General features: G+C 35.4%; 1 protein-coding gene and 1 long non-coding RNA gene across 2 annotated transcripts; both read left to right on the top strand.

Annotated features, from left to right (window-relative positions):
• Positions 1–218: 218 nt before the first annotated feature.
• Positions 219–23,224, top strand: LOC127856928 (leucine-rich repeat-containing protein 74A-like). Its single transcript, XM_052393135.1, has 12 exons — positions 219–260; positions 476–583; positions 2,674–2,767; positions 6,143–6,192; positions 7,602–7,683; positions 10,231–10,316; positions 11,055–11,249; positions 12,517–12,609; positions 17,157–17,274; positions 18,119–18,255; positions 21,542–21,627; positions 22,556–23,224. Exons 2-12 carry the CDS (start codon positions 518–520, stop codon positions 23,082–23,084), a joined length of 1,536 nt encoding a protein of 511 aa, XP_052249095.1. The 5' UTR covers positions 219–260; positions 476–517; the 3' UTR covers positions 23,085–23,224.
• On the top strand, positions 13,354–14,242 carry LOC127856947 (uncharacterized). The gene is made up of 2 exons (XR_008038250.1): positions 13,354–13,492; positions 13,866–14,242. It is a non-coding gene; the product is annotated as an uncharacterized LOC127856947 (long non-coding RNA).
• Positions 23,225–24,174: the final 950 nt, after the last annotated feature.

Below are 24,174 nucleotides of genomic sequence, written 5' to 3' on the forward strand. Positions count from 1 at the left end.
AACCCATTAGCTTCCCGGAACTGATGGCGGAAGACGTTTCGCGATAATTATCGATTGCTGGTAATTATTTAATTATCATTAAAACTGTGTAGCTTTGATCTGCTTCTCAAAGGATGACAATGTGCAGTGTTTTAAACTGCAACCAACTTCACACCTAAACGAGCGTCTTTTGTCTGCTTGATTGCGCTGTTTTCACAACTCGAATATTTTTAGCACCGACCAGACGAGAAAGCGTCCTCGAATAATTGCCAGTTAATTAGGTGTGAAATGCCTTTCAGGGATCGGCACACGACCTCGAGTTATCGAAAAGCACATGTTTGAGTTATCGCGGGTATTTTTATATAGAAATTAAAGGAAAATGCTAGGGACTTTCTTTAATGCTCGAGTAATCGCCGGTTTTCGAGAAATCGCCAGCTCGAGTTATTGCAATTCTACTGTATAAGTATGCCTTTAACCTCTATTTCTCTGCTTGAAGCACAACACGTGCATCACGTGCTTAGACCTGGAGGACGCCGGGATGTCACGTGATGGTCTCGTCAGTGTCATCCACGTGACGAGAAATAGCGAGAACATCACCAGTTTGGTAAGAGATATTTGTACAGATAGCACATTTACACAGTATATATCAAGGGTCGAATATGAAACACGAGTGATGATGATGAATATTGTAGTTGAAACTCATATATCTCACAAGTATCTCATCTCAGATAACGAGCGTTTTCTCTGCTACCAAAATCAACCCATCCAAATATGACAAAAGTTAAACATGTTTATAACGACTCGAGCACGTGTGTCAAGACACGACCATTTAAACTTCGGACCGTACGGAAACTACTGGAATTGACCCGTATTCGAGAATGTAGGAGCAGTCATTGGTATTAACCTGATATTTTGGGTTCTTGATGAAATAAATGTGTAAATCTGTCTACAGCGAAATGAGTTGGCAACGCTTTTACATATATGATACTGAGCAACCAGGATTGGATGCTTATTTTAATCAGGTATTTGTACTAATACATACCTGTTTGAATGCATGTTCGATTGAAATGAATGTTTTGGATTTTAATGGAAATAAATATGTTTAGATGTACTCTTCTTGAGACTTAGAATTTATGAATTTTCATTGCTCGTTCAGATATAATTCATCAAATTGTATATAAATTCAAAATAAAATTATAGGTAATATTTTTCTATAATTTATTGGTTTTCCAAATGTTGAAGCAATCCGTTTCTCGAAAATCGAGATATTGTGAAACATGTATGTGTTGCATTAGAAGTGCTTTTGAGTTAAAAGGCACGTTTTTGTTTTCTGCTGTAAAACTGAGAAAATGAATGTATATCACATACGGTTTATAAATAGATATTGAACATATATATTTATGTAAAGATTGCATTTTGTGCTGTCCTGTTGTTTATAGGAAACTAGCAGTTACTTAAATTTTGCAATTTACTGCATCTCTCGTGAAAATATTAAATCTTGTTAAAATTCTAGATTTAAACCCATTTATGCCTAGCGTCCAGAAAAAGGCCTTGGCAAATAGCGTAGACCCAGATGACTCGCCGCATTATGCGGCGTCTCATCTGGGTCTGCGCTGTTTGCTTAAAGGAATTTCAGTAAAACATATTCTAAATATAGACATAAATATACTAGACATCCATAATTTTGGAAATAAATTGATCCAATTTAGAAGGATGGGAGAGTCCACTAGGCAAACATAGGTTAAAAACGATTCCTCCTTGCAACGATTAACAGTATTATTCAAAAAAACACAAGGAGTAAATAACCGCTGCGAAAGTTCTGCGAAAATTCCATACCACCGCAGTAGTTACTTCCCCTATATGGTACACGATTCACGGCAACCACTTAACCGAGTTATTTTCTTGTTGTCGAATCGAAGCTCTATGAAAAAAAGGGGTAATACGCTTAACTAGTTCAGAAGTGGGATCAGGGTAATATATTGGACGCTACAGATAAATATGAGTCGCGCTTTGGGAAAATTGGCTTAATTCTTTCAGTGCTGGAACCGAATTTTGAAGGCCTTTGCAAACAGTTTGGATCCAGATGAGACGCCACATAACGTGGCGTCTCATCAGGATCCAAACTGTTTGTTTTTCTGATAGTATTCTTTGAAAAAAAATCGAAGAAAATGCTAATTTTAGAAATTCTGCAGACGACATTTTAGCAGACGACAAATTTCCCAGCATACAAAGGGTTAATGCATGTGTGTAAAGTGTCGTTCCAGGTTAGCCTGTGCGGTCTGAGACGACACTTTATGCACATGCATTAAGCCCCGTTTTCCCAGAGCGAGGCTCATATCTATATGAATAAAGAGGCGATAAGTCAATTTGAAGAAAAACATATTTTGTTGGCATCTGTGATAATATATATGTCCTTTGTATATTTTTTTAGATAAGAATAAATAGTCTACTTAAATATTAATTAATGACTCTCTGACTTTTCGCATGTATGTTCATGCTGTTTCATTACTTATACATGGGCAGTAACTTTCAAGTAAATTTCAGTAAGGCGCGATATCTAAAAAATCCAAAACATACTGAGTACTTCAACTGATTTTCTCTCTCTGTCGATGTATCAAAAAATAAACTTGAATACTACGATACTAAACATACTTCTACAACTACTACAACTACTGAGATGATATGCTATTTCAGAGCCTGAGTGAGAACTCTCTGGATTCTGTGTCTTGCCTGGCCCTGCAAGATCTTCTCCGGGACACCACGTGCCTCACTCATCTCAATCTCGCCGGTAGGGGGCGCCAGCGTTGAAAATGATATGAGCCTTGTTCTGAGAAAACTGAGCTTAATGCAAGTGCGTAAAGTGTCATCACAGATTAGCCTGTGCAGTACGCACATGCTAATCAAGGACGACACTTTCCGCCTTTACTGGATTTTCGGTAAGGAGGGACTTCTTTGAAACTAAAAATACCATAACAGCGGAAAGTGTCGTCCCTGATTAGCCTGTGCGGACTGGGACGACAATTTACGCACATACATTAAGCCCAGTTTTCTCAGAACAAGACACATATCGACACTAAATTCCTAAATCATTCCGAACATGTATTTGTAATATTTAAAATTTGCTATGTAGTGACATCTTATAGTCCTGTACCAAGTTTGTTCAAATTATGCCCCTGGGGTTAAATTTGACCCTGCCCCGGGGGGTCAAAACATTGAAAATTTGCTTATATAAGGCCTATTTTGTGCAAACTTTAAAAATCTTCTTGTCCATAACCGTATGGCATAGGGCTACCAAATTTGGTATGTAGTGACATCTTATTGTCCTCTACCAAGTTTGTTCAAATTATGCCCCTGGTGTCAAATTTGACCCTGCCCCGGGGGGTTAAAAAATTGAAAATTTGCTTATGTAAGGCCTATTTTCTGCAAACTTTAAAAATCTTCTTGTCCATTACCATTGGGTCTAGGGCTACCAAATTTGCCATGTAGTGACATCTTATAGTCCTCTACCAAGTTTTTTCAAATTATGCCCCTGGGGTTACATTTGACCCTGCCCCGGGGGGTTAAAAAATTGAAAATTTGCTTATATAAGGCCTATTTTGTGTAAACTTTAAAAATCTTCTTGTCAATAACCAATTGGTCTAGGGCTACCAAATTTGCTATATAGTGACATCTTATAGTCCTCTACCAAGTTTGTTCAAATTATGCCCCTGGGATCAAATTTGACCCTGCCCCGGGGGTTTAAAAAATTGAAAATTTGCTTATATAAGGCCTATTTTGTGCAAACTTTAAAAATCTTCTTGTCCATAACCATTGGGCCTAGGGCTACCAAATTTTGTATGTAGTGACATCTTATAGTCCTATATCAAGTTTGTTCAAATTATGCCCCTGGGGTCAAATTTGACCCTGCCCCGGGGGTCAAAAAATCAAAAATTTGCTTATATAAGGCCTATTTTGTGAAAACTTAAAAAATCTTCTTGTCCATAACCATTGGGCCAAGGGCTACCAAATTTGGTATGTAGTGACATCCTATAGTCCTCTACCAAGTTTGTTCAAATTATGCCCCTGGGGTCAAATTTGACCCTGCCCCGGGGGGTCAAAAAATTGAAAATTTGCTTATATAAGGCCTATTTTGTGAAAACTTTAAAAATCTTCTCGTCCATTACCATTGGGCCTAGGGCTACCAACTTTGGTATGTAGTGGCATCTAATAGTCCTCTACCAAGTTTGTTCAAATTATGCCCCTGGGGTCAAATTTGACTCTGCCCTGGGGGGGGGGGGGGGGGTCAAAAAATCAAAAATTTGCTTATATAAGGCCTATTTTGTGCAAACTTTAAAAATCTTCTTGTCCATAACCGTATGGCATAGGGCTACCAAATTTTGTATGTACTGACATCTTATAGTCCTCTACCAAGTTTGTTCAAATTAAGCCCCTGGGATCAAATTTGACCGTTCCCCAGGGGTCACAAAATTGAACATATGCTTATATCGGGCCCATTTTGTGCAAACTATAAAAATCTTCTTTTCCATAACCATTGGGCCTATTTCTACCAAATTCGGTAGGTAGTGACATCTAATAGTTCTCTACTTAGTTTGTTCAAATTATGCCCCTAGGAGCAAATTTGACCTTGTCCCAGGGGTCACAAAAATGAACATATGCTTAAATAAGGCCTTTTTTGTGCAAACTTTAAAAATCTTCTTGTTCTTTATTATGGAGCTTAGGGCTACTAAATTTGGTATGTAGTGATATCTTATAGTCCTCTACCAAATTTGTTCAAATTATTCCCCCTTTGGCTCAAATTTGACCCGGCCCCGGGGGTCACAAAACTGAACATATGACGTTTACCAGTGGAGATTACTGCGGCTGTTTGGCTGTGACCAACAACAACATCAACATCTTGTAAACATGAGATAAAACCCTGTCATTTAGTGCCATTTTAGGTTAGATGGTGACTGCTTACAAAGGCATTGAAGTAAGAACATGTGTTATGAATGTTTTTCTTATAAACTGAAAAAAGTCGGGTTTTATTTAAATATGTCGAAAGTGACCATATATCCGGATGATAATATTTTGGATGACATGTTAATTTCATGTCTTTTGTATAGTGTTAAAACCAGTTAAATAATATATTATTGATTTTAAAAACACAGCTTCCATGAACATAATTATTTCAAGGAAAGTCAATATATGATACTGCACGGTAAACTCAAACTTTGTATCGAAAAGAAGGTGTTGAAATTAATGAAGTGCAATGTCTTAACTATCGTATATGCTGCTTTTTAATAACTAATGATTCATTGTTCCATTTGTGAATCGTGACTGATCATGAATTGTTGAAATGATTGTCAATTGCTCAACAATGCATATATATTTCTGACCATTTTATAATTTTCTTAATATTAGTTATGAATTGATCTTAGAAGTCAAATGTATTACTTAATTAAATACATTTATAAATATAAAGAAATAATCTTTAGATTATCATACTATTCTCAGGCTTGTTGGTCTTAGGGATGTGTGGGTTGATGAGCAATTTCTCCTTTTATCACAATTATTTCTACCCTACCTGATCATTTCCTTCATATTCCATTTAATTCAATTGACGTCTGCAACCTCTTTCAAATTGGGAAAGTCCAAATTGTGTTGTTTGGTAAAGGGTTAAAGAATTTTGATTCCTATGGGTCTTGTGAACCTGTTTCAAATCAAATGCGTAGATTTGATCTTCAGCATCTAAAATATGTGAAATAGAAAGAACGACAATATATTTTGGAGAGATAAATGTACCTACGTTATAAGCAAAGGACCTGTGCAACAGTTCCCAGGCTTTTTTGTCTGTTTAGTTAACACGGTAGTAACTTTTTCCATATATAAAAATGCTCATCCTTCCAACTTTAAGCGCCCAGTGGGACGAGGGATAGAAAGAGAAAGTCACAATTTGCTTGAGTACATTTCAACCCATGCGCATTACACGTTTTTTTCGCAAAGAAAAAACAGTGGAGCGATGCAGGGCCATCATGGCCCTCTTGTTGTACTCATGCATTTCTTTCATGTATTTTTTTCTTGAATGAATTCAAACGTATTTTCAACAACGCTTAAAACATTTTTTACATATAGTGCCATGTCTAGACGTTGTAATAGAGTTAAACTCTTCTGTAACCGTTTTCAGGTACCCGGCTCGGTGAAAGAGAGATCGAACACGTGGCTACCGGCCTACAGGTAGGAATTGGGATGTAAAATTGTTCTTTTAAGTCTGCCTGACGATTGCCAAATTAGAATTTTCGAAAATTTTGCCATACACACCGATATACAAGATATAGTTTGTACGCATAAGCTATGGAACAAAAAGCTTTTAAAAACCGCATAATTTAGACTTATATTGTAGTTTTTGGAATACCATTATTTAAATTAATAGACTTATTTATTAAAACAAACAGTGTAGTGTACTGATTAATTACGGATAAACCGAAAACAAGGCATGATATTTTTTGTCAATAAAGTCGATTACAATAAAAAGGTGTAATCAACTCATATTGTATGTTTTCAGGATATAGCGAATACTTTATAAAATGAAATTTTCATTTATTAATCGAGGTAAAAAAGCTAAACATAATGCCAAACGATCCTTATTAAAAGTGTAAAAAGCGTGTTGTCTTCATGATATTTTAGCGTTTAAATTGAGCCTATACGATTGCGTATAACATCATTAGTAACCAATGATTAAACTGATGATAATATTCCTTAAAGATAACAATATTTTTAACGTTGAATATCAGAACTGTTCAAAACGTACGAAGTAAATTAACATGAAGAAACCTAATATATGCTGCGTAGTCTTTGAGAGTGTACACCAATCAGTAGAAACATTGGCTCCCAAGACAAATCAATTGTATTGGGAACAATGTATTTGCATCCATAAAATATATCTGAATTTTCTGTAAGGTAATAACGTTTGTCGAGGATGGTGTTTCTATCATATATACACCTTTGATTGGTAGGGTCGTTACTAATTAGGTCTGAACATAACCCATTTATGCCTCGTGGACTCTCCCATCCATCTCAATTGGATCAATTTATTTCAAAAATGAGGGATGTCTAGTATATTTATTTCTATATTTAGAATATTTCTTACATAAAATCCTTTAAGCAAACAGCGAAGACCCAGATGAGACGCCGCATCATGCGGCGTCTCATCTGGGTCTACGCTGTTTGCCAAGGTATTTTTTCTAGACGCTAGGCATAAATCGGTTAATAATGGTATATTAATCAGGCAGACTGGTCCCCATTCTAGAACAATTAATATATCTGTTTACAGGCGCAATCATCTTACATTATATGCTTTACATCGTTTTAATTTGTAATCCAAACATACTCTTAGAATTCGCAACTTGAGAGACTACAATTAGACGCGGTTTTCTTGTGTCCAAGTATCAAGTAAAATTCCCCCGATGCAAAAGCGAGATATTGTAGTATAGCGAAGCAATGTTATGTAATGACTGTTTTGCACTTAGACTAATTTAAATCAACAATAGTAAATACCGATCTTAAGTTAGGACTAGACTTTTTAATTAGGGATTGTCATTAAAACTATTTTCACAAACGTAACTTGTTAATGATTTTTTTCGAAGCTGAATAACACAGTTCGCTGGCTGAACATCAGTCACAATGAAATCTCGGTGGAGGGCGGCAAAAAGCTGGGCACTGCTATTGGTAAGTTAAGCTTTGTATTAATGCGCTGCTTTTGACGAGTTAAGCTGGAAACTGCTTTTGAAAATTTCAGCTACAGAGCTTCGTATAGCAATTGGTAAATTTAACTGAATAGCTAGACACAGCTATTGGTGAGTTCAGCTATAAAGCTGTGATTGTCTATATGTGAGCTTATCTTCAAAACGAGGCTATGCTAAAGGTCACGTCAGGTATAGAGCTAGTTCAGATCAACTGTAAAGCTATACACTGCTATTGACGAGTTCATCTATAAAGCTAGGGTCAGTTATAGATGAGTTCAGTCAATAGCTGGTCCATTCGGTAGATGAGTTGGGTATGGAGTTAGGGGCTGCTATAGGTGTGTTAAAATATAAAGGTGGATTCTGTTATTGACGAGTTAAGATAACTAGATTGGCACTAGTATTGGCGAGTACAGCCATAAAACAGCACACTGTGATAGGTGATTTAAAACATGACTTACGCTCCAGGAGTGAAATAACGTAATGCTCAATTTTGTTTATCCCACTTATACAGCGAATTCGGTTGATTAAAGCCGTGTTTATTAAATTTCATCTATAATCAACGGCAAGGCTATAATCAACGGCACGAAATGACGTCATCAACTGCCGAACCGGGACTACTTTTTCCCACGCACCTCGTCACCTGTATTTGCCAAGTGCATCAATAATAAAAACAATCTCAAATGTTTATCAATCTTAATGACCTTAAAACAAAGAAAAGTAGTAAAAAACGTGTTTGTTGTCATTTATTGTCATTAAAACCTCTAGTATTAGGTAAATTTAACACTATGTTGCAAATAGGTTCTGTTGTTGTTGCTCCCCTTTGAAGAAGTCAGTTCGAGTTGCTCCCCTTTGACCGTAGAAAACAATCGTCTGGACCAAGAAATCCTGCGTTAATTTACAAGCTGTACTCGGATATGCGTCCATCTGATTTTTCTTCAAGTTAGCACTATTTCTACCTGGCAATACGCACAAATGACACAGCATCCCAGTGGTTCTTGCGTCAACAATTGGGTGTCAACAAGCTAGGTCAGATGCTGAAGGCCAGGGCAAAAGACGCCGGCTTTCCAAAGCACAAGAGAATAACGAACCACTCAGTTCGCAAATTCCTGGTCCAAAAACATCGAAATGCAAACATTCAACCCACTGAAACCATGGCCATAATATGGCACACAAATGTCCAGTCCATAACCAATTATTGCAACATATCTGTTGAACAGCAGCAAAAGTGTTCTTGATCAGTCCAGTAAATGTAACAATCCAACAGATTCCTCTTGTTCACCTTCATGCACTGAAACTATGGCCGAAATGCAGCCTTGACAACCACTGTCTACCGTCGAACAACTTCAACAAGTTGATCTTGATGTTCGCCCCACCCAGTCACTTCACCAGCAAATGTCTTTCTCTAGTTCGAACAACTTTGCCTCACAATTCTTTGGTACCACTTTCCACATTCAAAATGTTAATGTATATAATTAGCTTAAATCCAAGTAATCTTTGTTATTTCGTCACGAAATAACCACATATACAAATAAGCAAATTTTGTGCACCTTGTGATCGACTTGATAGTTTGATATCGAAAGTGAATTGTGTGTGGTGTTAGGCTACGTTGTAAAAGAATGTAGTTCCTTGTATATAACAACTTAATGTCATATTGATATTATACAACTTTAAGACTTGCAATTCAATATGATTAAAATTGTAATTAATAACGCTCGACTCTTTGTTACAGAACGATATTCTGGTTTAAAAAATGATTATTTGATCAGCGGTTATGTTTGGAACGCGGAGTAATACACTGACGTTGGTTACACTACAGCCATTATCAAAGTACGACAAACACTCATGAAAACTAATTTTGTTTAAATAAAAAGTTTACGGAATAAAAATATTCATGGGATAAATAATGGGATAAATAGAATAATAGGTTAGTGTTGATTATAGATCAGGTTTATCATGCTCGGCACGAAAACGAAAAAGCACTCGCCAAGGCTCGTGCTTTTTGTTTTCTAAGCCTCGCATGATAAACCTGATCTATAATCAACACTTACCTATTATTCTCTATTTAATACAGAAAGGATATTTGTTGGATTCGGTGTATTATCGATTTAAATTCACGAGTGATCATAGAAAAAAATATATTTTATATGATCAATTATCTTATGGAGCTGCACATTTTGAGTGGTGAAAGGTCAAGGTCATCCTTCAAGGTCAAGGGTCAAATTTTGCAATATTAAAGATAGCAACTCGATATTTGGCATGCATGCGTATCTCATGAAGCTGCACATTTTGAGTGGTGAAAGTTCAAGGTCATCCTTCAAGGTCAAAGGTAAAATATATGGCTTCAAAGCGGCGCAGTAGAGGGCATTGTGTTTCACGAACACAGCTCTTGTTTTTAATTAGTTTGCATAGAATATTATTTTATTTAGCTCCGATAAAACTTAATCTTACTCTATACTGCTTTCCCGAAACACTCCGGGAACGTAAGCGCATTCAGTTTTAACTTTGTTATCTCACTTAAACTTTCACGCAGGATCCACAACGACGCTGGAGTCGCTGGATGCCAGCTGGAACCACATCCGCTTAGCTGGCGCCGTGGGACTTCTGAAAGGGCTAAAGGTAAGCCACCGTTATCACTCTAATTTTCCCTTTCATTTTGAATAAGTAAAGTGTTCTCAATTAAATGGTCAGTCCTTTGTCCAATCCAATGCTCGAATCACCGTCCAATTAAAATATCAAAGTTTTGGTAATTAAGTACACGCATTATAGTAGAAATCGTTTGATTCAAAATTCTGATGACTCGTAGTCTCCTATCGGTCCCCGCGACTTCGAACAATTTGGAGCTTACTGTAGATTACATCAGTACGTGTATTGTACATCTTACTGCCTTTTATGCTTTTTAATTAAAACGTCGAGAATGCCTTTTTAGCTCCTTTCTTGAGCAAAAGAAATACCTTTGTAAAAAACAACAACTACACAAACAAACAACACTAACGTTAACACCAACACTAAAACTAATAGGGAGGTACTTGTTTATCTTAAGATCATAAATAAAGGTTTGTTCGTGTTGTACTTTCTTATAATAGATAAGAGAAAACCTCATTTCGCCAGGATCAAAGCGCATTGACTCGTCGATTTAACTGGCTCGTTGCCTGAAAACTAAAAAAGTAGTCCCCTCAAGCCAATTTCTGACTTAACATACTTAATCCAAAGGCATGCGTCAACAGTCGAAAACTATCATTTTTCGCTCTAAAAAACGTTTTCAAAAGACAAATCAGCTAAAAATGTAAATAAACTTGCAACAAAAACTGACCTTTTTGCGACTATTGCTTCGCACTACTTTTCTGAACTTGACAGATCAACAGCTCCTTGGTGTACTTAAACCTCGCCATGAACGGTCTGGGGTTCGAGGGCAGCCTTCAGCTGGAGGAAACACTCCAGGAAAACGGTCACCTGCGTTTCCTGGATGTCTCCAACAACCGCATCAATTGGGAGGGCGTCACCTTCGTAGCTAAGGGACTCAAGAAGAACACCGCTCTGCACATGATTAAGGTGGTATTTTTTTTAGAATAAAACCTCTAAGAAAGGCATTTTAACACGTTTGCAGTCCCACATATAATGTAGCAATTCTTTTACTAGATTCAAGCTTTAAGGGTTCATATCAAACCCTTAAAAACTGACGAACAGCAAACAGCATACAACCTGTTCTGGTTTTATTCTGAATTCGTATAGTCAATTTCACTTTGCTTCAGAGCGGGACAGTGTTGAGAGAGCGTGTTTAGTGTTGAGAGAGCGTGTTCATCTTCAGATTTTCATAGTGGTCAAGCTTCTGGTCAACAATTTTGAAGTTAACATATCATGCGTAACAAGATAAAATGTGCTCTATTTGTCATTTTATGATAATTCATTACTATGAGTCTATTTTGGCCGATGATACATATGATGTATGTGAATGCTAGCCGATGATACAGATGATGTATGTGAATGCTAGCCGATGATACAGATGATGTATGTGAATGCTAGGCGTTTTGCCAATACTTGTGGTTAGAAAAAACTTTGTTCGAATTAGAGGGGTTTAAAGTTGTGTATTTTTCTTATTTTATGAAATCAGTTGCCTATTTTTGTATACTCATCGTCTGGTTAAAAATTCGAAAATCGCTGAAAATTTAACCGATTATGTCCGTTTCAATTTATCGATTCCGCTTTCTTTATTCAACGACTACAAAATGAAATTTGATTGACTGCGCTTTAAGAAGTGCTTCAATTTATTGTGCAACTTAATTAGACATTAAATCACATTTTTAAGCGAATTGTTCACAGATGTTTTCATTTAAAGTTGTTCAATACATTTCCTTTCTTTGATATATTTGAAATGATTTAAAAAGTTATAATAACAATATAAAAGCTAAAATAAAGTAAAAATGTACCCTCCATGGGGTTCTAATTCGGGACCCATAGAAGCACAAGGTAACAAGCTACCGCTACAAAATACATGCCTTCGAATTTGCATGGTATTTTAAACGCTATCTATATATGTAATACATGTTTTTGCTGAATAATCGATGAAAAGCAATACATCCGCTTTATTATTGGTTCAGTTTAAATTAGTGGTGATCAATAAGCTAAACTATTTTTTTAAATATTTTTTTCTTATTTGATATCACATACATTCTGTCTTTTACCTTTAACAATTTGTTTAACTGTAATTGTGCGAAACTGTGAACGAGTCACTATAATAGTATACACCTCGTTCACGCATTGAAATCCTACCTAAGATCATGACTTTGGAACATTGTATGAATTTGTTTCTCCGCCCTAGATTGGCAGCAATCCCATCAACATGGAGGGATGCTACGAGTTGCTGAAGGCAGTGTCATCCAGAAGGAGTTGCGTGCTGCACGTTGGCTTGGAGGTGGGCAACGATACACCAATTGGAAATATATATAGGGCAAATATTCGCCGCTTATGAATTTTTTTATCAAAATAAATGCGTGCAAGTTTAAAACACACACCATTGCTTATCCTATATGGCTAGTCTCACTCGAATGATTTTTTAACTTGTACACTAGTTAGGAAAAACTATCGAGAATGACTAGGCATCGCTTTTAGAGACAGCCACGCAGCAGAATGGACCAGTTAATAATAATTTTTTGTTATCATTGAATCTAAAAATGTTACAAAATAAATAAAAAGTCATTTCCATAACATGTTTTCTTGAGCATCGGTGCAATTTGTGTGGCTAATTTGATAATTAACTCTTTCAGTGCTGGAACCGAATTTTGAAGGCCTTTGCAAACAGTTTGGATCCAGACGTGGCGTCTCATCAGGATCCAAACTGTTTGCTATTCTGATAGTATTCTTTGAAAAAAAAAATCGAAGAAAATGCTAATTTTAGCAATTCAGCAGAAGACATTTTAGCAGACGACAAATTTCCCAGCATGCAAAGGGTTAATACCCTGATGAAGACTCATGATAACATAATCACGTGTCAGTCAAATTATTGTATCCTTACTTTGCATGGCTATTGTTTGCAAGTAGGAAGTAAAATAATGATAAAAAACGCCTTAGAACAATCCACAAAACGTATTGTAATAAAAAAAATGTAATTAACTTTTAATTGACCCATTGTAATACAAAGTTACAGACTGAATAATTACACTCCCGCTGAACTACGTTACAATGAGAGGTGCGCCTGAACGACAACACGATACGGCGTCATAACTACAACGGTTACGGCGTCTTGACGTGTCACTTCTTTATATTGACATTTATAGGCATACACACGCGTTGACAAGGTAAAGTCTTTGTTTAAACTTACACGTAAAAAGGGATATGGCATTTATTTCCATTTAGTAATGTTTCTTAACTCGCTGCCTAAGCTATCGAGGCATTTTCTAGCGTGAAATCATAATAAAAGAAAGAAGTTAAAGTTCAAAACATAGAAACTCCAATTAATTCGTTGTTTCAGGCTTGCAGTATCTGTCACGATGATTATTGTCAATGATTTGTATCAAGTTCACTCTTTTACAAACATGTGATGCCCATGTGTATACTATTATTGGTGATTTCAATCAGATTTTGCAAAATAGTTGTAGCATGTCAACTCCTGTGTACATGTTACGGTATCTTCTCTTACGACTAAGGCATGTTACGGTGTCTTCTTTACAGCGTTACAGCGCCTGCAGGAAGGCAAAATTACAAGCATGGAGATTTCCTTCCTCGATTCAAGCATTTTGGACGAGAGCATTGAGGTCGTGATTGACTTCAACAGCAACGAAGTGCTTACATCGACGATAAATGCCACTTTTCGGGTCGGATGTTCTGATAAACAATGGTGTATAGCCTGGCTGTGCGTTTCGGCAATCTTCCTGCAGTATGCACAGCAAAGATCCTTCAAGGCCATGCTCATCATCAGTCACATCAACGCCCTGGGACCCTCAACTGCGATGCGCCATATGTTTGACGACGACGAATGAACTGTTAAATGATATTGAACTTAATTATATATGTGTGACAGTGAATAATGTGATAATTTTCTGCATGTACTTTTATGTTTAAAATGTGCTTGTATTGTGCTAAATGTATGTATTACAAATTATGTAAATGTTTATGACATGCAAATATTATATTAAATTTATAATATTGTTATGTGACTGACTTATATTATTGAAATGTTTCTTCACTGTTATATGGTGCATGTTGTAAAATATGTAAATGTATATATGTATAAATATAAATAAAATAAAAGAATAAAAAATATCATGGGTTTATTTTCTTTCATGCACAATTTGTAAAAAGTGCATTCCTTCAATTGAGTAAATTGAGTAAATCATTAACATAATTATTCAGTTATTAATTACCTCAATTACTGTAAATAATTTAACAGGAATGTAGAAAATATTTCACACATCTTAAGTGAGGAATTCAATAACATATTAAGGTCATTTAAAACCAAGACTTCATTTGGGTAATATTTATTTGTATATCTTTATGGCATTTTTATAGTCAATCAGTAATACATTTTTTTTAAGATTTGGTTCAATTATTTTTAGATAAAATAATAGTAAAAATATTTAAATAAAGACTGAATTAATCTTAGAATCGCAAATTCATTCATATTTGTTTATGTTTTGTTTTAAAATAAATCAGTACTACAATATTTTACAAGACTTTGAACATTTGTTAATAGCATTAAACTAAATTGAATGTCGATACTATACCGTAACCTTAAAAATGTTGTAGTAAATGCACTGTAACACTCTCTGTAAGACGCCGTAACATTTTAATTCATCAAAATTTCTCTCGTTACACTTACATGCAGTTAATTTTGAGACAGATCTTGATAAGATTGATTCAATATTCTTTCTTGCTTATACGTGTGTTTGCATTTTCTTCTGTTTAATGTCAGACTTTGAATTATATTCCAATTATTTTATGAGTTGTCTATACAGGTCTTTAAAACTTCCATTTTATCGATAATATAGCAATAAATTACATGGCAAGCTATGAAAGAGATGCACAGTATCCGTATTTAAATAAACATTGGCTTACACATACAAAAACTATTCAAACTTACCGTAATTTACCATTTATTTTAACAAAATCCCGTATCGTCAACAAACTGTGTAAAGAAACCGTAACCGTTGTAGTTATGAGGCCGTATCGCGTTGTCGTACAGACGCACCTCCCATTGTAACGTAGTTCAGCGGGAGTGAATTATAATATTGCATATTTCCGAACTTAATCCAGTAAACTCTTAAATCTACCAATATTTTCTAACATTAAAAATAAAAAATAAAACGTCACCAATTTGTGAATAACGTTTTACTTCATCACATTAAAAACCAGGCATCGCACCCCGTCGAGGTATGGAAAGTTATTCAATGCTATTAAATGTTTTATCTCATCAGGTGTTCACTTGAAAATCTCTAGTAATTCACCATGGTTTCCTCAGATTTTCACAGAAAACAGTAAAGCTATGCATCAGTGTTCCACAAATGTTTAAAGACAACACGTATGCAGTATGCCTACAAAAATTGGTTAAAGACAAAAAGTATAGATATTAATTGTGCGATGTTCAAAAGATGTTCAATTAAATAAAATATACAGCTATCCGTAAGATCTTTAAAGATGTTAATATAAAGATTGATATGTATGCACCAAGTTTTCTGAAAATATTCAAATATTAAATTTTATCGATTTAGGAGTTGTTCGACAATGTTCAAACTGTACACTATATATCTGTAGGTATTTGTAAGATATTCCGATACTGGCTCAGACTTAAGTATAGCTACGTCATGTTTTTTGGCAAATCTTCAGACTGGAAGTAAGGTAAAGCCATGCTTCAGGTGTTCTACACATGTTCAAAGACTCAATATATAGCTATGCGTAAGGAATTCACACGATGTTCAAATGCAAAACATATAGCTGTATACAAGCTTTAAATGGGATCATCGGAGACCAATGTACCGCTGTGTATTTAATGTTTCATAAGAACAACATGTAAAGCTTTGCTTAAGATCTACTTCAGATGTTTACTTTTAATTGTAGTATACAGTTCTGATATAAACAAGACCCTCGTCAGATCTTCGCTGACGTATAATCATGTATCACAATTATGTATCAGACGTTCTACAAATTATCGAAACCATTGACCTCAACTTACAAAAGAATCGTTCTTTGAAATAAATGGATGTAGTTTGTTTGTCGGCCATACTTGCATTGGAATAACACAGAAACACCATTAAAAATACATTTTATTTGGCTCTTTTTAAACGAAAAACTAATAAAAGAATGGTAAAATATTACCGTGATCAAAAAAGAATATTGCACCATTGCATGGTAATTTTTAACCAGAAGAAGTTGCTATTAAAATATTGAATCATTTATACTATAAATATTATCTGAAAATCTGTTAAGCTAGCACCGGTTCTTAGCTGAATAATTTCATCTAATAATTATGATGCACGAATGTGTACAGATAAATAAGTGAGCATATCCATCTCAGTGTGGCAGATACCAGCGGTGGCAATTTGTGTTTAAGCTCGTACCTCCTACATCATATATATGAATCTGGCTCTGTGAAAAGGGGGTTAAATGCATGTGCGTAAAGTGTCATCCCAGATTAGCCTGTGCGGTCCGCACGTGCTAATCAGGGACGACACTTTTCGCATTTATGATATTTTCTGTTTAAAGTAGAAAGTATCTTCTTAGCAGAAAATCCAGTTAAGGCGGAAAGTGTTGTCCCTGATTAGCATGTGCGGCCTGCATAGGCTTGACTGGGACGACACTTTACGCACATTAACTAAACTCCCTTTTCACCGAGCACGGCTCATATGCATTATTGGCTTATGCCCAACATCCCCATCTGCGCAAAAGCGTTGCGCAAGTGCCTGTTGCCGTTCGGTTTAGAATATAACTCTGTGCTAGGTAATGTGCTTTGATTGCCGTTCGTTTCAGAATATTCCTGTTAACGGCGCTGTTCTAACGGTAGCCACGGAGATACGGAAATGCCGCCAGTTCTCGATGATCCACGGGGGTATCTTGGACACGCGCGATGTGGTCGGAATACGAAGAGGTGTCAACTATATACATATATTAACGTATATGTTGTGGTCTGCTTTGTTAGTATTCGTGAAGCGTTAGTCAATCAGCCACGCCAAACACAACGATTATCGGTTTCAAAATAGTTCTGTGAAACATGCTTTAACAACAAACTTATGAGTGCATTAGTTTATAGGGTACTATAATGTTATATCCACTACCTCCTTGACAAAAAACTGTTTTTTCAACACGTGTGCTTGTGTTTTTTAAAATTTCTTCTGATGTAAGCCTTGTTGTGAAAAGATGTGAACACGTGTTTACATCGAACTTTGAACCATACAGAAATATGTTGCCCGAATTTGAGCTTTATATGCATGCAAATCATCTAAACGTTTATAGCACTTTCAAAAACACTGTTCAAATAGACAATACGACCTTATTATTAGTATATTATATCATCGTTTATAAAGAGGCTAAATGCAATCGGTTAAATTTAAGAAAATTTACCAAATACTGAAAGATATTAATGTGTGTAAAATGCTAATCGTGGTGCTTGAATATTACTGGAATAGTGTTGCTGAAAATAATCACTTTTGTGACATGTATGCGTGAATGTTTGGTTCTTGGGTGAACATTTGTAGTTTTTCATTCGGATAAACATATTTAGGATATTTTAAAAACTTTTAAAATCACAGAACATTACACGTATGCACGTTGTCATTAACAATATATATCATGTTTTGTTCCTTGTTCAAGAGTGACGTTCTACTTAATAAAAACAAACAAGTAATGCACAACACGACATATATCGTTTTAATGATTTTGAAAATTAAAATGTAAACATCAATGCGCTTCTGATTGTGTTATTCTTTCTTCAGAAAAACCGGAAGACCCGATCACCTTGGTAGTCCGTTACCTAGCAGCTGTTGGTATCCGGATAATCGATCTGTTTCGGATGTTCGACCTTGACAACGACGGTCACGTGACTAGGAGGGAGTTCATTCGAGGTTTGAAAGTAAGTAACGGATTATTGACTCGACAAAATTATTGGTATATGTATTAACTGCTTTTTCAACTTGAAGTCTAAATAAAAGTCAAAATGATTTCGAAAAGTGTATCAAACTTTTAGGAATACGTGTGATTTGTAACAATAAATCATGTCATTTTATACTTATAAACGTTGCAAATACTCAGGGACCTGTTTGTATAGGTCCCTGAAATACTGCTATGGCATACAGCATTTGTTAAATGGACATATTGTATAAAACTATTTGTTCAATATACATCGAATCTAAAACGAAGCTCATGTACCCTTAACCTTTCTGATAGTTTCAAATACAAATCCATTACGTTAACATGGTTTGTGAAACTGGCATATCACGATTTATTGTAATCGTTCAATGTCTACGAAACGTTTAGGTCAACGCATTAATTAGTCAATGTTAACTGTTTGTATACAATTTACAAAAAAAGAGTTAGTTTTTTCCATTTTTAACTCGATACACGTTCTTTTTGTTCTTCTATCGAAAATGCTCGTTTTTATTTTTTGTGTCACAATATAATTCATGTGAATTTTCCATCATTTACATCACCCTCCGAACATTTACGATCCAATGTGAGATTGGCTTCGGGGAGCGTCGGGTGCACGACTTAGCTGTCATGAGCTGCCCGAAGCCAATCTCGCGTTCGCTCGTAAATGTTCGGATAACATCGCGAGAAATTTACATTGAATATATTGTCACACAAAGAACACTGGCATTTGCTGTAATGAACCCATTTGTTTTCGGTTTATCTTTATTTTAGCGAAATATTTAACGAAATATTCGTTTTTATAGTATTTATGTGGATTTAATAGTAAAGCCATATACTTCAACACAGTTCTACAATTTTTAATCCCCTACCCGACCACATAACTTGTGTTGGTATTATCCGTGAAATCCTTTCCACGACCGTTCTCTCCCTACCTCTGCTTCAAGAAAACATTGAAAGACATTTATTTAAATCTTAACCTTATAAACCCAAGTGTTTTTACTTACTAATTACTATAACTTGTATACAAGAAAGCATTCATGGCAGTTTAAAAAATGTCTGCAAGTTTTCTTTGAAAATCTCAACTATCTGGACCAATGTGGTGATCGGTGTATTTTTCTGAAGAACGAAATCGATTTTAGTGTAATAGATAAATAATATTGTGTTAAATAATCGACATGTCATTTTCAATATATATCGGTAACAGACGCTTTATTATTTGCGTTGTTTTCATATAGTCGGCTAAAAACAACCAATCATTCGCAAACATGATCTGATGGCCGTATACAATTAAACTATTGGCCTTATGATCCTGTTTAATCGCCTTATACGATTCTTCATGTAATTAATGAAATCTGCAACAGATATCTTTTCCTGAAATAATTTTTAATCTAAACCTTTTAATTAACCGTTTCCCTCATTGAACAGACTGGAAAGACACTTATCCGGGTTTCATCAATATGTCGTTTGAGAAGGAAATATAGAAAGCGAACTTGCTTCTGATTTGCATTCTGCAACGCAAACGCAAATGCAAATTTCAAAATTGATATGAGACGCGCTCTTGGAAAACTGGGCTTAAAGCGGGACAAGAAAAATTAAAATTATACATTTTAATAAATGCAACAAAGACAAATAAGCGCCTCGAGCCGATTGTTACGAAAATGTTTCGTACATATTTTCCTACAATAACCGAAGCATTCGTCTTTTTATTAGGATCGGAGTAAGTGCTCGTGTGTCGTATGAGAAATCGGTGTAGGAAATTAAACTGATCCGTAACACTCAATTTAGATTCACATCGTACATGCATGATATACATGCTGGCGAATTCGACTGTACAGTTAATTTCGATATCATAATTAATTGTCTGGCTTTTTTTCGCATTTTTCGACACATGTTCTTCTTAAGTTTTATTTTAATTTATATTGAAATATATGAATAATAAACTTTTTACACATTTTATATAAATTCATAAATATTTGACAAAATCGTGCGGTCCCGCTTTAATGCATAAGCCTAGAGCATCACCCTAGTTTAGCCTGTGCAGTTTTTATTTTTCGTTTAAAGAGAAACGTTTCTTAAAGGGGCCTTTTCACAGATTTTGGCATATTTTGAAGTTTGTCATTAAATGCTTTATATTGATAAATGTGATTATTGGATCCTAAAGAGATCCTAGAAGTGTTTCCTGACCTTGTTCTTCTTCTTCTCGATCGCAGCTTCACATTGAGTCTGAAGGAAAGGATACCACGAGAACGCAGAGTTAATAGCTAGGTGCACATGAACAACGATATTACAGTTTATAACCGCAAGCGTCACTTATTGATGAACCTTTTTTTTTGAAACAGCTTGATTTGAAGCACATAACAGCTAGGGCAATGCAGTTTTTTTTTATTCTGTAATTAGCATGAACATCTACGACATAGACACCAAATGTATTATGGACCACTATTAACAACATGACTTGTCTCTGCGTGCCTCGCCGTAACAGCGGATTGCGATTTTGAAAATAAAAAATGTACATGATTTGCAAACAAATGCTTTGCTTTCGCTTGACTTCCCTGATATTTTAAAAATATATTGGTACATTGCTTTTTTTTAAGTGTACCATGACATGCATACCATTGCGATTACCGAGTAATCCGGTTCCTTAAACAGCAAAAATCTGCATTATAAGTTCCCGTATACCCTCAGTAAAAATGACTACAGAGCGAAATGATTCATTGCATATATTGTATGATTACACATGAACATGCTTTATCTAAGATAACTAATTTTTAAAAAATCCAACAATTTACAAACAGTTTGATGTGTAACTTTGCTCCAAAACTTAACATTTTATTTTCACGATTTAACAATGTCGATCAATTTCTGAGTTGACCAGGGTTTATTTTTGTCATCAATAGCACATGAAAGCACAATAAAATCTATTGACTGTATTTTGTTTATATAAACAATCGAACGTCGTGGCTAAAATAGTAAATCTACTCGGTAATCTACTCGGTAATAGCATGTTTTTTTTTATCTGTCCCAGCTACTTTCACCTTAACTTTCAAGACAATAAATGAAAGGATCTGATTGGCGTGCTGGAAGGTTTTCACAAGGCCTACTGCTATTGGTTGTAATCCAATCTTAACGTGAAGACTCTTTTAATTAATTACATTTTTATAAGATCGACATACAGAGAGCGAGCAGTTTACTCAGAGAGTGAGCAGTTGTCATTGATAATGATCACATGACACAATTGATAATAATTCAAAATCCCAATCTCTTTGTAGAAGTTAGGGGTCCCTCTTCCAGAGAAAGTGCTGATCAATGTGGCCAGCCGGCTCGATAAATACAAGAAAGGATACATCAACTACGGGTAACCTTCCAGCAGCATACAGCTTATGCTCAGTTGCATTTTAATTTCTAAAACTGCTACTGTTACTAGTATCACTACCGTAAACACTACAACGTACACCATTAATTACCCCAAAACTACTTCCATTTCTACCACTACTACCATTACCACTTCTACCATTAAAATAAAAAAAACACACAACGAAAACGTCTACGAGTACTTCTACTACTTCTACTACTACTACTATTACTACTACTACTTCTTACTACTACTTCTACTACTACTTCTACTACTACTACTACTACTACTACTGCTACTACTACTACTACTACTACTACTACTACTACTACTACTACTACTACTACTACTACTACTACTACTACTTCTACTACTACTACTACTACTACTACTACTACTACTACTACTACTACTACTACTACTACTACTACTTCTACTACTTCTACTACTTCTACTCCTTCTACTACTTCTACTACTTCTTCTACTACTTCTACTACTTCTACTACTACTACTACTTCTTCTACTACTTCTACTACTTCTACTACTACTACTACTACTACTACTACTACTACTACTACTACTACTACTTCCAATACTTCTTAGTTATCAATATCATAACCAATACCACTACCAATACTACTACCAGCACTAGCTGCTATCACATCAACTAATACCGCTACTGCAATTACTGCTATAATATTAATCTCATCATCATGATGATGATCATCATCATGATGATCATCATCTTCACCATGATCATCATCATTATCATGTTCGTCATCATGCTCTCCAACAGAATTTTCTTTAAAATCAGCACTGTCATCTTTTGAAGTTATTTTACTGTCGTTTTTATACTGTTCGTCCTCACATGTTAAAGGTTAAAATATATTTCTGTAAATATAGTAAGTAAATGGTCTCATATCTGAATCAGAATCCTCATGAGCGGCGTTAAAAATCACATCAGAACAGAGCGCAAGGAGATGACGCGAGAAAAGATTCGAACTCGAAACCGCCTGGAGGAGCGGCGTCGTATTCTGCAAACTGAACTTCCTGACATCTTCAAACGAACCTACGATGATGACTTGTTGACGATTTACACTACCAAGTCCACGAACAGTCTGATTGGTTCGCTAACATCTAGTTTCGCAAGCTTCCCGGGGAGGAAGATGTCAGTGTTGCCGCCTATTGATTCCGCTATAAGCAAAAGGCCTAATCAGTCGTTTTCAAACACGTCGACGGCTAGTGTTGAAATGCCCGATGAAAAGAAGACGCGACATACGCCCATAAGCTTATCTGGTGAAGAGACGCAAAGTTATATTAGTAATCCGCGAAAATATTCTGAAAGTGCTTCGCATGAAATGGCTATTAAGCCCAAGCAAATAGCGCCTTTGCTGAAGAAGTACTTAGAAAGAAAAAAGACTCAAGCTTCACTTGACCTTACTCTTCCAAAACCGAAATGAAGAAATGAAGGACTGTGCCATAACTTTCTGGAGCAAGTTGTTAACACCTTATTGACGTTGTTTTATGTAAATTTATATGATATTTAACGTTATTATTGATTTGTTAGAAACTTAACTTTATCGATGATTATTTGTTTGTTGTAGACTCGACAAAACAAGAAGGAATTAGTAAAATGTTTGTCTTGTTATGGATGTTGTTAAAGTAACGAGCATAATTGTTAATTTCATTTTATTACACAATTTTTACCAGGATACATTTGATTCAATTATTTCAACATGATATGGTTGAAATATAAAAAAAATATGTGAGTGTTTGAAATAAGCTTGAGGTTTTCTATGCAATCGAGCTCGAATAAGGAGGTTTAAACTAAATGCGTATGACGAAGATCGACGCATGATTTTCATAAATATATGCCAATGACAATTGTATTCGTTTCATAACGATGCTGAGCTACGTATGGTTTCTATTGGACCCAGACATTTGTTGTACTTTTATTTTGGTTCGAGAAAATCGAAAAGAGAAGAGGAAGATTCAAAGATTACATTAATTTGATTGTGTTTCAACATAAATGTCAGGTTTCTAATAACAATAATGCTTTATTATTGCTGACGGCTTGCAACTACGTAATAAAGAAATCGGTATGTTTATTATAGCATTACCAAATATAACTAGGCCTATAATTAGGTAAATTAAACATATTTGTTTTTGTTAACTATAATTAATATTGGTAGACTTACAATTATGCCGTGGAAAAAGCGAATATCTTTCGTTAACATATACATAACACTTCTGGCTAGTATTGTCCGTTCACTTGCCTTGCTGACATTTCAATTAAAGAAATGCGAGTGAATGCGTAGGCGTGTTTACAACTAAGAAACTCTGCATGTAATGGACATACTGGATGAGCCACTATTTGAACATACACGACGAGCAACTATTTAGACAAGATACGATACGGTAACACGATGAATACAAACATATTATGTTAAGAAACTTAGTGACTGAACTGCAGTATGTAGATAATTTTGCGAAAGGATCAAGTGTTTTTGGTTTCAGATATTTTTACTCTTATGCGGAGAAGTGCAAGAA

The sequence above is a fragment of the Dreissena polymorpha genome, chromosome 14, assembly GCF_020536995.1.
Source record: "Dreissena polymorpha isolate Duluth1 chromosome 14, UMN_Dpol_1.0, whole genome shotgun sequence".
Lineage (NCBI taxonomy): Eukaryota > Metazoa > Mollusca > Bivalvia > Myida > Dreissenidae > Dreissena > Dreissena polymorpha.